The sequence below is a fragment of the Microcebus murinus genome, chromosome 12 (assembly GCF_040939455.1).
Source record: "Microcebus murinus isolate Inina chromosome 12, M.murinus_Inina_mat1.0, whole genome shotgun sequence".
NCBI classification, from domain to species: Eukaryota; Metazoa; Chordata; class Mammalia; order Primates; family Cheirogaleidae; genus Microcebus; species Microcebus murinus.
In genome coordinates, this window is record NC_134115.1 from 86,147,977 (window position 1) to 86,165,023 (window position 17,047).

General features: G+C 42.0%; 1 protein-coding gene across 4 annotated transcripts in view; it reads left to right on the top strand.

The window, feature by feature from the left end:
* Positions 1 to 17,047, top strand: part of GARNL3 (GTPase activating Rap/RanGAP domain like 3) — a 168,748-nt gene that overhangs the window by 100,728 nt on the left and 50,973 nt on the right. For all 4 annotated transcript variants that reach the window (XM_012771966.3, XM_012771965.2, XM_076009049.1 and 1 more), the window contains 5 exons: positions 297 to 360; positions 4,105 to 4,131; positions 10,645 to 10,720; positions 11,373 to 11,471; positions 12,782 to 12,885. In XM_012771966.3, coding sequence (XP_012627420.2) covers positions 297 to 360; positions 4,105 to 4,131; positions 10,645 to 10,720; positions 11,373 to 11,471; positions 12,782 to 12,885 — 370 coding nt within the window. The remainder of the gene's footprint in view (positions 1 to 296; positions 361 to 4,104; positions 4,132 to 10,644; positions 10,721 to 11,372; positions 11,472 to 12,781; positions 12,886 to 17,047) is intronic.

The window sequence follows — 17,047 nt, forward strand, 5'->3', positions numbered from 1 at the left end:
GAGTAATCAAAGTTGCTTGAAATAGATGTTCCTGACCTCTCCTTCCCTCTCTACTGCGTGAGTGACACTAGGGGACAGTTGTATAAGTAAAGTACCGTGTGGTATTTGGTTACTCCCACATACTCATCCAGTGATCACTCATTTGTTGGTTTGTATCTTCTCAGTGCCAAGCCCTTCAGGGAATCCAGCAATGATTTTCTAGAAGATGTTATTTAGCTTCTCTGAAGAACTGAGACTTGCTCCCCATTATTCACATTTCCACCACACTGAAGCTCATTCTGTCTATTCTATTTCAGTGCCATGAATCTGGAAAAATTTGAAAAAGGTCCCAGGGAGATTTTTCATCCTGAAATACAAAAGGTAAAGTTTTATGCCTCATAATTGTACAAAAGCCATTGCAATATTAGGATGGAACTGACAGTGATTCTTAGCCTTGGATACAGACAAGAATCATCTATGCAGCTTTGAAAAAAATCATCATGAGTGAGCCTCACACCTGAGATTCTGATTTGTTGGGTCTAGGATAGAGCCTGGGAATCTGTGTTTTTCAAAAGTGATTCTGACCGATTCTGATGTAGAGCCACTTCTGAGAACTGCTGAGCTGTCCTCAATCCATGAACTCAATAGGATGTACATTCAGAAAGATCTTGTTGGCTTAAAAGCCAGTCTTTTTACTGAGTGATGTAGAAGTGTGTGGAATATGAAAGAGACTTTTTAAATCTAATAAAATATAAAATGTGGTTATTGAGCTATTATGCATGTAGAACACAATGCAAGGTGCCATTGAGGATAAAAGGTATCCAGAAAGTCATCTCTGTTTTCTTAGAACTTCTGAAAACAGTCTGCCTTGGGAGAAAAAAAAATAGTCTAGGTAATGGTTCATCAGAAAAATGTCAACCACACTTTTGTCTTGTAGTTGTAACCAATTTAGCTTTGAAACTTATAAACACAGCTATCACTAGTAGTGTGACAGTCACATGTCAAAGCTGAGATTCAAGGAACTGGGTACCCCAGGGCTGAGTGACAAGGGAAGAGGGAGCCTGGTTGGAATTCTATCCAGGAGGCAGCAGGGAGCCAGTATACTTGAAGACAGAGAAGCACCATGCTGCAGTTTGCTTTTGCAGAAAATTATTTAGTGTGAGGAGGATTGATTAGAACATGAGCAATCTTTGTTTGCATATCTTTAAAATATAATTCGCTTTTAAAATAAGGTTATTGGTTCTCAGCTTACCCTAAATCTACAGAGTTGTGAATTCCCACATCTTTTGTTTTAATTTTTAAAGTAGTATCCAGCCTCAGCCCCAGACAGAACTCAGACAAAAATGAGGGTGTTAGGTTAAACCGTGCTATGTTTAAAGGTGATTCTTCATAGCAAATTTAGAAACAAATTAGAATTTTAAATATGTCAGTACAGTATGCCTTATTACTTTGCTCATACAAGTTATCATTTTTAATCCTTTCCTTCTTTGAGCCTTCATGTAACCACCCCCCCCAACACCGCCACCAACCCTGTTCCAGATCCTGAGCCCCAAAACCCACGGAGCCAACTCTGTGGCACTTCTTTCTTCATCTTGCTGCCAGGCAAATTCTCTTAGCAGAGCTCATCCCTGCTCAGTCATCCCTATCTGCTTTCTCTCTTCTACAAAATAAAAGAGGACAAGAGACTCTGAATTTGTAAGCATCAGAAACAGCTGCCATCAGATTTCTGTAGATTTCCATTAGGAACCCTTGAGCAACAGGCTTTACGTAGGGAGGAAAGTGTTCTTTAAAATCACAGAATCCGAGCCGGGCGCGGTGGCTCACGCCTGTAATCCTAGCTCTCTGGGAGGCTGAGGCGGGTGGATTGCTCGAGGTCGGGAGTTCGAAACCAGCCTGAGCAAGAGCGAGACCCCCGTCTCTACTATAAATAGAAAGAAACTAATTGGCCAACTAATATATATAAAAAAAAATTAGCCGGGCATGGTGGCTCATGCCTGTAGTCCCAGCTACTCGGGAGGCTGAGGCAGGAGGATCGCTTGAGCCCAGAAGTTTGAGGTTGCTGTGAGCTAGGCTGACGCCATGGCACTCACTCTAGCCTAGGCAACAAAGCGAGACTCTGTCTCAAAAAAAAAAAAAAAAAAAATCACAGAATCCAAAGAGTAAACAGAAAGTAAACCAATTGCATTATACAGAAGATATCTTTCGACACACAGGGAGTATGGCTAATGCTGTTTTAGAATGTTCTTTGTCTGTTTATGGCTGCTATAGGGTAGTAAAATTTTTCTTGACCAAGATTTTTCCAAAAACAATGTTTGATTAAGCTAGCTTTAAATGGATGGAGATACCTGAGTGTCTGTGTTTCTTCCTACTTCAGTCCGTCAACTTTGTTTCCAGATTGTTGTAATATAATGTGACTTTCCTAAATGACCAAGTATTTATAAAAATTTGTAGACTTAAATTTGAGTTTTTTAAAGCATTTCCAGGTTTTAAAAAAGTGTATGTAAAATTACTCTCTCCCAAATCCCATATATATGGGGAAAAAAATCAGTGTCAGCCTCAAATTAATTATTAGAATCATGTATACATCAAAAAATAATGCCAGTAGGACTGTATTAAGAAATACCATTACTAGCCCAAATTATACTTTCTGGACTAAAATTACAAACTGGGAAACAGCAAAAAGAGGACTTAGCTGATGCTTACAAATTCAAGAACAAAAATATTTTAAAAACCTGAATCATGTTAAGTGGGACATTGGCAAGCTAGGGCAAATTGCACGACCACTTGCTTCTGAACAAACGTAATTCAAAATAAGGAAACTACAAAATAAATGCAGCCTGACAGCCAGTGACATCTCTCCTGACCTGGAGCTGAGTGTTGAGACGCTAGCCCCTGAGCTCAGCTAGGACTCCTGGTGCCAGGCTCTGATCTCTGCAGCCTGGCCCACTGAGGAGCAGCCTGTTACAAAGCCAGGGACTGGTTGCAAAACATCCCAGCCATAGTCCTTGCTGGGTTAATTGGGAAGCTGACAGGTCTGAGCTTTCCCTTGTCACATTCCCTGCAGTTAACATGGAAGGAGCACTGTGCCGAGAGTTAGAACTGGGTGGGAGATTCAGAGTTTGCCAGGAGACCTCAGCCCAGGGGGCACCCCCCAACCTTAAACTCCTCACCTGCCATTCAAGAACAATTAAACCACATCACAGGGGGGTAAGATAAAAAAAACTCGGGAGAGGATTGTGTAATCAAATGTAAGGGCACATGCAAATATGAAGCACCAATGTAAAAATGTAGAACACAATTTTATTTTTATTCAGAATTCAGAAGTAATAAAGATGGCTGAGTTCTGAATGAAAGACGATTCCCATTAAATAAAAAAGAAATGTCTTCATTTGACACAGCTTAGCCACAGAGAGCGTTGGGCAAGAAGGAGGGGGAGGGTTCCCACCCTGACCTTTGTCCCCGGTCCCATCGAGGTCTCCCCATGGCAGCTGTGGCTTACCTGGTCAGCCCTTGCCCACATTTGCTCATCTGCAGTTTCCCCATCAGAACCTTTGGCTTTGGTGTCAGCATATCAAACAGAGTTTTTAAGAAGTTCTGGGAAAATGGGATTTCTATGTAATTAATAGAGTGAGAACGAGAAAGAAAGTAATTTAAGGTTGATTAAATCTCCATTGTGTACCAGGCCTCCCGTGCACACGTGTTCCCTTACTCTTCACATGACCTTCACAAGGGTTAAGACAGAAGTTATCCTGGACCATGGAGAAGGAAGCAGAGACTCAAACAGGTTAAATGACTTGTGCCCAATATAGTTAAGAATGTGACTGAGCAAGGACTCAAGGCCAGGATTGTTTAGGTTCACTGCTCCATGCTGCTCTTACAACAGGGTCTCTGAAGGAGCCAAGTTAGGTCAGGCAAATGGCAGGGAAAGAAAATCCAAGACTCTTGCCTCTCACCTTTGGTCATAGTTGGGATTTTTTCCCCTCCAATCATAAGTTCCTAAAACCAACTTTTTAAATTATTTTCAAAATGACATTATGAGTAAACCAATGCTTGGCTTTCACAGAAAATCAAAATGAAACAATCACCGTTATGTGTGGACATAACTTTTACAATTTTATTTTACAGGACTTGCTGGTTCTTGAAGAACAAGAGGTGAGTGATCTTATGCAGATATTTGCTCCTGCTGTGCTCTGCCTCCGTGTTTGTAAATATACTTTCCTCTTCACTGGGAACACAGCCTTTTCTTTCAGTCATACCTCTATGTGAGTCTGTTATCATTCAAAGACTTTACTAACATGTTTTTCAAGGTATATTTCAGAATTTTCTATACAGCTAGCTATAAAGATATAAAAATAATGAAACTACTTACATCTGCTTGGGAACATTCAAATGTTAACTTTGTGATCATGGTGAGTAATGAGGTTTTAATTTTCATCAAAGTAGGGTGTTTATGCTTTATTAGGATGCTCTCATTTATATACAAAATGCCATATTTATTTGCATGTCCCTATTCCTTGTTGCCCCATTTAAAAAAATATATTGGGTTTTCTAAGTATATAACTAATATGAGGATATATTTAAAATATTATCAATAGGCAATTGAGTAAATAATGGTTTATATATTATATCTAACAGTAAATGACAATATCATATGTCCATTTGGCTCAGGCCAAACTTGGAAAAATCCTAATGCCTCTCATTCTTTGATACCCCATATCTAATCCATCAGCACATCCTGGTGACACTTCATAAAATATCCCTGATTCAAACACTTCTCAATGCTTATACCATGACCACTCACTATGATGACGCCACCCCCACCATCTTTTGCCTGGACTCTTCAGTCTCCTAAATCTCTTCCTGGCCTACACACCCACCCGCTCTGGTTTTCAGATAGCATCCAAATGATCCTTTTAAAACATGTTGAATCAGGCTGTCTCCCTGCTCAAACTCTAAAGTCTTCCTGTCCCACCCAAAGGAAAGCCCCAAATCCTTACCCTGAGCTGCCAGGGCATGCAGGAAGTGGCCCCTGCTTCCTCTCCCAGCATCAGCTCCACACTAACCATACTGACCTCCTTATTCTTCTACTTCCTCAGAAAGAGCCTGTTGTTCCCACCACCAGGGGTGCTTATCTCCCAGATGTCCTTAAGGGTTATGCCCTCACTGAATCAAGACTTCTGCTCAAAGAGGACTACCCTGACCACCCTATCGAGAACACCACACCCTGCCTCTCACCCACAGCCTCTTTACTCTGCTGTGGTTTTCTTCTTAACTCTGTATTTTCTTTTTTTTTTTTGAGACAGAGTCTTGCTTTGTTGCCCAGGCTAGAGTGAGTGCCGTGGCGTCAGCCTAGCTCACAGCAACCTCAAACTCCTGGGCTCAAGCAATCCTGCTGCCTCCGCCTCCCAAGTAGCTGGGACTGCAGGCATGCGCCACCATGTCTGGCTAATTTTTTTTTCTCTATATATTAGTTGGCCAATTAATTTCTTTCTATTTATAGTAGAGACGGAGTCTCACTCTTGCTCAGGCTGGTTTCGAACTCCTGACCTTGAGTAATCCGCCCGCCTCGGCCTCCCAGAGTGCTAGGATTACAGGCGTGAGCCACCGCACCCGGCCCTTAACTCTGTATTTTCATTTGTTTATTATCCATCTCCTCTGTGAGATTATAAGCACCCTGAGAGCAGGGACTGACTTACTTTTGTTCTCTGCTGTATCCCCATATATTCCCATATCCTAGAACAGGTCAAATAGAAGGTACAGAGTAAATATTTGGTGGTTGAACAAGTGAATGATTGAATGAATTATGAAGTACTATGATGTCATTTGAAAAATGAGGTAGACTGCTAAGGTCTGAATATTTGTGTCCCCCCAAAATTCATATGTTGAAACCTGACTAGGAATATGGTGGTATTAGGAAGTAGGACCTTGGGGAGTGATTAGGTCATGAGAGAGGAGCCCTCAAGAATGGGATTAGTGCCCTAATAACAGAGGCCAAGGGAGCGTATTTGCCCCCTCTGTCATGTGAGTACGTAGCAAGAAGGTGCCATCCATGAACCAAGAATAGGGCCCTCACCAGACACTGAATCTGCCAGTACCTTGATCTTGGACTTTCTAGACTTCAGAACTGGGAGAAATAAAATTTCTGTTGTTTATAAGCTACCTAGTTTATGGTATTTTGTTATAACAGCCTGAACAAACCAAGACATAGACCTTTATTTACTGGCATGGAAAGATTTCCTAACATAGTATTTACTGAAAAAACCAAATCAGTTAGTTCTCAAAAAGGAGTGAAAATTATAAAAAAGCAAATCAGTGGACATTATTTACAATAAAATCCCAGTTGTGTTTTTATAAACAAATATTTGTATATCTATTCATTCATTCATTGATTCAAGAAATATTTATTGAGCTCCTACTGTGTGTGTACTGTTTGAGGCATTGGAGATGTATCAGTGAGCAAGCAAGGTCCCTTCTTTTCGGAACTTACAGTCTTGTTAATGAACCTGCAAAGGGGGTTTTTAATTACTGAGACAATGAGGACTGTCAAGGAGGAAAGGAAGTTTATTGTGGAGGACATCAACCGGCAGGTGGGAGGACTGCCTCAAATCTGTCTCCATGACCTACGGGATCAAGGGTTTTTCTAGAGGTGAAATGAACAATGCATGAAGTAAATGAGCATCATTCATGATTGGGATAAAGTGCAGGGCACCCAAGCACAGTTAGAAATCATACCGGTACATACATCATATGATCAAAAAATGGTAGCTAAGCTCCTCCCGTGGCAGGGATCTTAGTGGTGTAATGAGCCTAGAGGGTAATATTTGTCACCCTGTCAGTCTTGTGTGCATGCAGGTTGTAGGGAGTAGGTTGCTTACCAGGTCCTGGAGCAAGGTTTGCAGTGGAATGCCACTTCTCTTAACTTTTTTGAACAATCAAGTTGTATAAGACTTTGTAGTTATCTCGTGACTGCAAGGAGGTTCTAGGTACCTTCTGTTTCACTGGAGATACCCAGTGAAACAGGAAGTTACTAAGTTCTGGTCAATAAATCTTACTGGTCTGGGAACTTGAAACATAAGAGAACTACAGAAAGGTGTTTTTGTTCCTGGAGCTGCTTACAGTCTGGTGGGGTAAGACAAGCCAAATATGTAAACAAACACACATAGCTTGGTAATAACTAGCCCCAAGATCTGTGAAGAAAGTAACACAGTAGTGTACTGTGGGGTGAGGAGTGGGTTTTTTACATTGAACAGACAGAGACGATCTCTCTGAGGCAGTGACATCTCGGCTGATTCTTATACATGTAGATGTAAATGCAAAGAAGGGACCTGAAAGGATGTACCCCAAATTTTTGACAGCCTTTACTTTTGTGCAGAACAGTATAACTCTAGTTTGGAATGTGGCAGAACATGGGTAAAGGGGAAGACACCTACATTTTTAAGGGGTCTCACTATATTGCCCAGGCCGGCCTTAAACTCCTGGGCTCAAGCGATCTTCCTGCCTCAGCTTCCCGAGTAGCTGGGACTACAGGTGTGTGTCACTGCACCTGGCTACATTTTTATCTATATGTTGTCTGTGTTGGATTCATGTTGCAGGAGAATTCGTTGACTCTGTGTATAATTCATAAAAGGCAAACAGTAAAAATAATCCACATTTCTGACAAACATTTGAAAAATACAGACATGTACAAAAGATAAAGGGAAAATATCACCTGCAATCACAGAGACAACTACATTTTGTTATGTGTTTGTTATTTTTTATATAAAATTAGGATTATACTATATATAGTTTTTATGTCTCAAAATTACTATAGTCATTAATTCACAGATATTTATTAAACATCCACTGAGTGTATGCACATGCCTGTTATAACAAACAATACAGAAATTTATTTATGAGAAATATGAACACCTTCCCCTACTTCCCCACTTCCACCCCCTAAAGGAACCCCAGTTAGCTATTTGTTTGTATTCTCCTGTGCTTTTTTTGAAACTCCCAAGTTTTGAAAAATAAGTTACTGATCTCTTTATTTCTAAATTTTACTTCTTCACTAAGAAGATATTTGCTTGAAGCAACAATAGTCACTTGTTATGACAGCCTGAGGAGGTATCCTCCAGTCTCCATCCTCCAGAGCTGCCTTGTGGCCAAGGCATTTCTATTTACTCCTGCAGCTTCTCAGCTAGGATAAATTGGGAGCATTTATTCCAATTCCAGCTTATTCTAGTGATAAACTAGAACTGCAAAGATGGGCTAGGAAAAATTTAATAAACAATAGTATGATGCTCCCAAAACGTTAGCTATTTGGTAAAATGATGTCAGTGTCCTGAAACTCATGTTTTATTTGCTGCATAGAGAGACACCCCCATGAGAGAACATGGCATCCCAAGCTGTAATATACATGGAGAAGAACATTTGGACCCTAGAAATACAGAGGCATTTACTAGACAAGAGTAACAAGGAACTAGGGTGTCTAGTTTTGAATAAGCCATCATTCCTCACTTCCACAAGATTCTTCTGGAATGGGACTTTAGTTTTCAATCATACTTCACTTTCACTTTTCTCAGAAGAAATATAATTCCTAACGTACTATTAATTCCCAAGAATGTGATTATACATTGGTTTGTGATTATGCTGAGTTTTGTCTTATAAAATTTAGTACTTTAAAAATTTTAATTCCATACAAGTAGGAATAACAAATGTGACCTTATCTGTATGTTGAGTGTCTAGCAGGACTTAAGTTCTGAGAAAACCAGTGCTTACACATTCCCTGCAGCAGTCATCTCTCTCCAGGGGCCCAGGTGTGGCCTTGGGACCTTGAGAGTTCCCTTGTGTCCCTCAAGATTCAGTGCTGCAAATAGCAGCCAACCTCATGGAGCACTAAGGGTGTCTTATTGAATGGCTGGTTAAAATATGATCTGTTATGGTCCAATTGCCACAGATCAAACTATCCCCTCCTAAAATATGAAATAACGCATTGTAATAAGCAATACATTGATTTCTAGAGATAGGTGAAAAACTCTCTGTAAGTCATGGGCATTGTTTGGGAAATGCTAGAAACCAAATTCCCTAAATGAGGCTTGTAAGTAAGTTCAAGTACTTAACAAGGCCTTGCAACACCATTTTTTCTGGAATCTCCACCTGAAGCAGGAGAGGTCCTTATAATTTATCATTTAAACTGGGACCTTTTGGAGAGTAATTATTATTAATAATACCAGGACAACATACAAAACAGATGTAAGCCAAGGCTGTCTTAGCAAACCGGGACCCATATACTCCCTACTATAAGTGACCTCCCTACTATAGGTGACATGGAAGATCCTACACCATTGGGTGCACAGGTACCTGGAAGATCCCCACCCTGCCACCCTCCATGCCTCATAGACTTGCAGTTCTTCAGTCTAACCCTAATAACTTGTGTTGAAGACTAAACAAGGCCTTACAACACCAGTCTTTCTGGAGTCTCCACCTGAAGCAGGTGGGGTCCTCAGCAAGGATACTGGTAGCATGGTACTTAGAGCAGCCCCATAAAAGCCTCTAAAAGCTTAGGCCAGTCATCTGGTGGCAGTAGGCCCTACCTCTGCTTGTAGCTATAAGTTTCATTCAACTCAGTACCATCCAGAGAAGACAATGCTGTGATATTGGAAAAAATGCTTGATCCCAGGTTCCCTCTCCAGTCCTGCCATTCACTTAGCTCCAGCTGTGGACAAGTCTCTTTCCTTCCCTTTGTTCCTTGTCTACTCCTTAGCTGACTGCCAAGAAAGCCTCCATCTCAGGGTGAGTCAGACAACCTTGCAGAGGTTAATTCTCTTCCAACATCAGGGTTTTTTATCATGAAATACTTCCAGCATACAGAAAAATACAGAAAATAAAATAGTGAAGCTCTATAAACCCACTACCCAGTTTAAGAAAAAAGAAAACATTAAAAATACAATTTAGACCCTGTTTGCCACTCCCTGACCCCATTCCTCTGTCTTGCTCCATTCCCTGCAGAAGCTGCTGGTTATCATTTCCACAGGATCAGATTTTAATTCAGTTTTGAGTTGAGGATGGTATGCTCTACATTTGTACCAGCTACTGCTTGCTTGGCTTGTTCTTTTTTTTTTTTTTTTTTTTGTCCCTCCCCTTTGACACATCTGTTTTGTGACTTCTTCAGATTAAATATCTTTAGGGATTGGGGAAAATGAGCTTTTAGTGTAAATTGCCAACCATTTCCATTTCTGTTTCTAAAAGAGTGCACAAGATACCAGCCTGAAATTGTTATGTTAAGCTTTGAATTATAACAAATTCTCTTTGCTGATGGGGATTTGGACTATAGCTGGTGGGTTGATTAGAAGATGATACCAGGCTTGTGAGTTACTGTGGCCATTTGCTTGGAGCTCTGTTTTGCCACAGAATGGAACTAACATCCTGCAGAGGCCGTTAGTAATGAAATTGCAAATGAATTAACTCATATAAAGCATATAGTCTCACCTGTAAGCTATAAAAATCTGTAAGAATAAAGGAAGGATTGTTGTTAATGTTGGTTAAAATCAGGATGGATAGGAGGAAGGAACCCCCTTGAGTGTCCATTCTGGTGACTGAAGTTGTCCCAAGTAATGAACAGCACATCTCAGAACTATGCTTTCATGATAAAAATTAATTTTTAACACCTTTTGTTCTTATTGTAAGGGCTCTGTGAATTTCAAGTTTGGAGTTCTTTTTGCCAAAGACGGTCAGCTCACTGATGATGAGATGTTCAGCAATGGTGAGTGGTTTCCTCCCCTTTCTGCTGACAGAGGCCCTGTCTTGCCTTTTTGCAATTTAGGTAATCAAAATCAAATTTGTCTGTTGAGTTGGAGTAATGCAAGGAGATAGCTTTATAAAATTTCAGGGTAAATTTTGTAAGGCAGTTGTTGCATATATTTGGGATATATTTATTGATCACCTAATTTGTACCAGTCACTGCTCCAGGCACTGCAGAGGTGGAAAATGAGATGGAGAGATGGAGAATTTGGTTCTGCATAATCCCAAGAACAGTAGAAGATTTTTCTGTGTTTTTTATGGTTAGGAGAATTATATGATGGTGTCATATTCCTGATATTTAGCACTTTTCATGTTAAATACCTCTTTGTTATTAATGGTAGCAATAATATTTTCATTTTGCAATACCAAACACCTTTGCCTCCAGTCTGGTAGTGGCAAGATTTGTTTGTCTGGTTCTATAATTTTCCTTCTCTGGATTCCTGGCAATCGTGGAACTTCCTCATGGTCCCCAACAAGGAAATGTGACTTTTCCATGCTGTTTATTGTGCACACACACCAGAACCTAGTTAGTTCTCAAGTGATTCCAAGGAATAGTTAGAAAAAGAGGGCTTGTTAATACCCATGCTTTCTTCATACTTTACCTCTTCCTACAGAAATTGGAAGTGAAGCTTTTCAAAAATTTTTAAATCTCCTGGGTGACACAATCACCCTAAAGGGCTGGACAGGCTACCGTGGCGGTCTGGACACCAAAAGTAAGCTCGTCTTTTGATCTCTTCTGTTATAATTTGTTTAACTTTTGTTAGTAGGCCTGGTCTGAATTTGAACTGATACCTGAGATTGGGGAGGGGATGGACAAGAGATGGTTGAAAGGAGCTGAACTTCACATCTATTTGACATGGGGTCCTGGGCACATTCGGTGTCTCTGTGGAGCTCTGCAAGGCTCACAGCCCTCACAGCTCAGGTGGAGTCATGGTCTGTCCATAGATACCGTACGGTACCATCTGTGAGCCGGAGCTGTGCTGGCCCTAGGCATATAGCAGCAGATAACCAACGTGGGTCTCTGCCTTTCCAGGAGCCTAGAGTCCAAGAATAGCACAGACATTAAACAGATGATTGTCAGATAGTTTCGCACCAAGCTCTGAACTAAGAGGGTAAAGTCCAGAGTGCCATCGACTGCCAAATCTTGGGGGTTGGGGCAAGCTTCTCTGGGGGAATGACATCTGAAACCAGAGAGAGAGAGACCAATAGGGGTAATCAGAGTGTCTTGAGGGGGAAGAGAATTCCAAACAGAGAGAATATCTGTGAAGTTTCTGAGGCAGGAAAGAATACAATGTGTTCTGGAAACTAGAATGCCTTTATGGCTGGCAGGAGCAGAATGATGCAGTGTGGCCTGGAAAGGAGGAGAGGGCGTGACTCTGCAGGGAGTTTGAGATCATATTAATAACTTTGGATTTTATTCTCCATGCAATTGGATGTCAGTAAGGGGTTTGAAGTAAGGGAGGATGAGATCAGATCTGCACTTTTGTGCAGAAGGTGTGTGGAGAATGGCCCAGAGGGGAAGCAGAGGAGGAGCCAGCTGAGAGGCAAAGCAGAGATGGGATCACCTCGTGGGAGAGGCCGCATGTAAGGGGTTGCCGGGAAGGGTGGACTCACTCCGCAGCCATTTCCAAGGTAGACTTGGCAGCTCCCTCAGCTGACTGAAAGTGGGGTGAAGAGGAGAGAAGACCGTGTTATCCTGTGTTAATTTCATCCTGTATGCTCATAGCAACTGGCAGGCAAGGAATTGTATCATATTATCATCTTTAAGCCAGACTTCTCATGACCTTCTCTGTTCAGAGGCAAGGCATGAATTAGACAGCACACAAGCTTAGAGAGAGGAGGAGGTCTCTCCACGTCGGCAGGAGCCTCAAGTGGAGAGTTGATGCTTCCATGTGGGTGGATAATCCAGAATGATCTTTGAGAATGTACTATGTGCTGTATTTCCGTGGTCTGCAAATGAAAATTGTTTCCTTATGGCCTCAGAATTCTTTATGTTCACTAAATACTTATTTGTGTTTTACAGATGACACCACAGGGATACATTCAGTTTATACTGTATACCAAGGGCATGAGATCATGTTTCATGTTTCTACCATGTTGCCATATTCCAAAGAGAACAAGCAGCAGGTATGTGTGAACACAACTCTCTGAGAACACACAAACCATGTGTAGTAACCTGAATGTAGAGAGGGCACCATTATGATTCTGTAGAATTAGAGACCATGTATGTTAATATATGAGCTGAACTTCAGCTACCAACTTAGGGATGCTTTTGACAGTCTGTATATTTGAACTTTCAACAGGCCTTAGGAAGAACTATTCTCACTAATTCTGTCACCATAAAAAATCAGTGATAATAGTGTGTATATGTGTTTGTGTGTGAACATGTATATGTGTTAGTATGTGTGTGAGTGTGGGTTTATAGACCCTTTAGAGACTATTTTGTATGTTACCTTTTCTCTGACTTTTCTCAGTGTGCCTGTGTCTTGTCAGAAGGAGACTATCTAGGACGTAGAATAAGTAGATCTTGAGACATGATTGATAAGTGCTGTTTCCAAATTAATGCAGGAGATTAACACTGAGTGTCTGCATGGGCCGTGGCAGGTTGGAAAAAACCTCTACCCAGGACACTCCTCACCCATCCCAGAGGCTGGCCATTTTCAGGAGAAAATTTTCCAATTTGTTAGAATTAGACATAACAAAGACACATGCTGCCAACTTCTGAGGGATTTGGGAGAGTGTCATTTATCTTTTTGAGATTCTTATCCTCTTTTTACCCATTGAAGTCATCTATGTGAATAGATATTACTAATATTATGGACAGTTGTTTAGAAAAGATTTGTGGGAAATATGGACCTACAGAGAGTATGTGATAGGGCTAAAAGATTTTTTCTGAGCACTTAAAATTTTTAGTCCAGTAAAAGGGAAAGACACAAAGCAAATCAGTGGGCTAGAATGTGATATCACCATCATGGGATATGAAGGTGGTTTGGGGACACAATGGGGAAGGGCTAGTTCTATTTGATGGTTTGGGGTCTGGAGTAAGGAGCTGGTGGGTTGTCTCGTGGGCATTGCAGACCCGTGGAGGTCTTAAGCTTGTCCTGGTTTTGGAAGGATAAACTCTGACAAAGTCACGTTGAAGCAGGAAGTGCATAGGCCCAGGAAGACTGCTTAAGTAGCTGAGAATGACTGCAAGGCACCTTCCTTCATGTGGCTAAGATACCAATATTATTGCTACTAGACACCTCGTAGTATTTGAAGCGTTTAGCATCTTGGGATCATATGAAGAAGACAGACAAAGCTGGTCTTCCTAATCCTCATGAAGTGTGTTACGCTCTTACATTTCAACAGTAACACCAGAAAACTTCCACTGGAATATTTTACAATCCTTCCCCCCAGCTCCAACCTTTTCAGCCCTGTACATTCACCAAGATTGCCTGTGTCCTATGACAGATAGGGGCATTAGCCAGAGAGGCAAGAGAAACAGATGTGCCAGTTCAGCCTTTGCCTTGCTCCAAAGTCTTTCTCATCAGAAGGATCATTGCTGACCTCCTCTCTTGGTGGAAGCTGCTAGCATGTCAAGGAGTAACGACATTCACCAGGAGTGCTGAAGCATTCCCAAATGGACCCTGGTGCACTCCACATCTTGGCCGGCTCCATGCATGGTCTGTGTCCTCCACTCACACAGCATCAGTAGATAGGAAAAAAGTCCAAATTGTGAAACTTGGATCTATTACCAGAAAGATAATACAGGTAGGAAGAGACAAAGAAATGCAGAATGATAATGATTCTCTCAGTGCCTAAAGGAGAGCAGAGGACTGATAACCATAAACCTCTTTCTGCCTCTGTCCCAGGTTCATGAGGGCCTAAGATAACAGCCAAAAAGTTAGACACCAGCCTGGATCATAGAATCCGGGGGGCTTTTTGACCTCCTCACATCTAGAACACTAGTGGAACAGTCCAAGCCACATCCTGAATATGATTTAAAGGAGCAGGCCTCCACAAAGATGTTGTGAGTTCTGTAATTTCGTGCATCTGTCCGCTCCTACCTCCATCACTATACCAACCCATAATGGAGACAGAGGGAGGGGTATTGATGTTTGCTTCCCTGGGGCCTCATCTTCTTCCTGATGTCTCTTAAAGTCAAGCACCACCACCATCTTCTAGTCTCCAAGCAGTCCAGACCCTGACACAGCACTTAGTCCAGCATGAAGGCGCATAGGCTTTTAGATCAGAGCCACATGAACAAGCCCTGTGATCCTGGGATGGATGTGCATTGCCGTTACCTGGGCTTCAGTTCTTGGTCTTCTTCCTTTTCCACACTCATTCACTCACTGGATGATCTCATCCAATCTTGTGACTTTAAATAGCTTTTCTATACCAATAATCCTCAAATTTATCTCTTCAGCTGAACCTCTCGCTAGAACTCCAGACACTGTGCAGCCTCCTTCTCGACTCCTCCTCTAGGCAAGACGCCTCAAACCTCATCTGTCCAAAACTGCACTCTCATCTCTCTGTCTCCTCTTCTTCCATCTTTTTTATCTTGGTTGATGCTTTTCTACTTCTTTCTGTTTCTGGGGCAAAATGGCCATGGAATCCCTCTTGGCTTCTCTCATTTTGTCTTATCCCATATTTAGTTTGTTAGGAAATCCTCTGGCTCTCCCTTCAAAATACATCTAAAGTCTGACCACTTTTCATACTTCTCTGAACCACTGTCATCTCTCGAATGGATTACTGCAGTAGCTTCCTATCTGGCCTCCCTGCTTTGACAATCATGTATTGCTTAACAATGGGGATGCATTTTAGAAATTCATTGTTAGGTGATTTTGTTGTTGTGCAAACATCATAGATTGTATTCACATACACTTAGATGGCATAGCTTCCAACACATCTGGGCTGTATGGGGTAGCCTATCACTCTTAGGCTGCAAACTGGTACAGCATGTTACTGTACTGAATACTGCGGGCAATTGTAACCACAATGGTAAGGATTTGTGTGTCTAAACCTATCTAAACATAGAATAGGTATAGCAAAAATATAGTAATATAATCCTACTAGACTACCATCATATATGCCATCTGTCATTGACTGAAACATCATTCTGCAGTGCATGGCTGTACAAACATGTCTCCTGACATGTTTCTCAATCTAGCAGCCAAAGTGATCCTTCCAATGCAAGTCAGATCTTGTCACTTCTCTGAACCCCTCCTGTGGCTCATGCTCCACTCAGGGTAAAAGCTAGAATCTTTCTAATAGCCTTGCAGGATCCTGTCACTTCTCTCACTGCCCACCCCTCTTCTTATTCACTCCATTCTAGCCACATTGGCTTCCTCTCCTGTTGCTTAGAGTTACTGGACACTGTCCCACTCATGGCCTTTGCTCTGCCCTTCCCGCCGCCCAGAGCCCTCCTATCCACCAGCCCCCAGGGGGCTGACTTGCCCACCTTCTCCAAAGCCACTCACATGTGAACTCTGTGAAACTGGCCCTGGTGACCATTTCAACACTGGGGGCGTCGAGTTGCTCTCCTACACCTCCTTCTGATGTGATTATTTCATATGCTTGTCACTCTGCTCGCTGTGTGATTTTGTGCACCTGCCACAGTATAAGTAAGGGTGGGGATTTTTGTCTGCTTTTTTCCTGGCATGGAATAGGAAGAGCTTAATAATTATTTTTTAAAAATACATAAACGCAGGCCGGGCGCGGTGGCTCACGCCTGTAATCCTAGCACTTTGGGAGGCCGAGGCGGGTGGATTGCTTGAGGTCAGGAGTTCGAAACCAGCCTGAGCGAGACCCCGTCTCTACCAAAAATAGAAATAAATTAATTGACCAACTAAAAATATATATACAGGCCGGGCGCGGTGGCTCACGCCTGTAATCCTAGCTCTCTGGGAGGCTGAGGCGGGCGGATTGCTTGAGGTCAGGAGTTCAAAACCAGCCTGAGCAAGAGCGAGACCCCGTCTCTACTATAAATAGAAAGAAATTAATTGGCCAACTGATATGTATATAAAAAATTAGCCGGGCATGGTGGCGCATGCCTGTAGTCCCAGCTACTCGGGAGGCTGAGGCAGAAGGATCGCTCAAGCCCAGGAGTTTGAGGTTGCTGTGAGCTAGCCTGACACCACGGCACTCACTCTAGCCTGGACAACAAAGCGAGACTCTGTCTCAAAAAAAAATATATATATATATATACAAAAAATTAGCCGGGCATGGTGGCGCATGCCTGTAGTCCCAGCTACTCGGGAGGCTGAGGCAGGAGGATCGCTGAGCCCCAGAGATTGAGGTTGCTGTG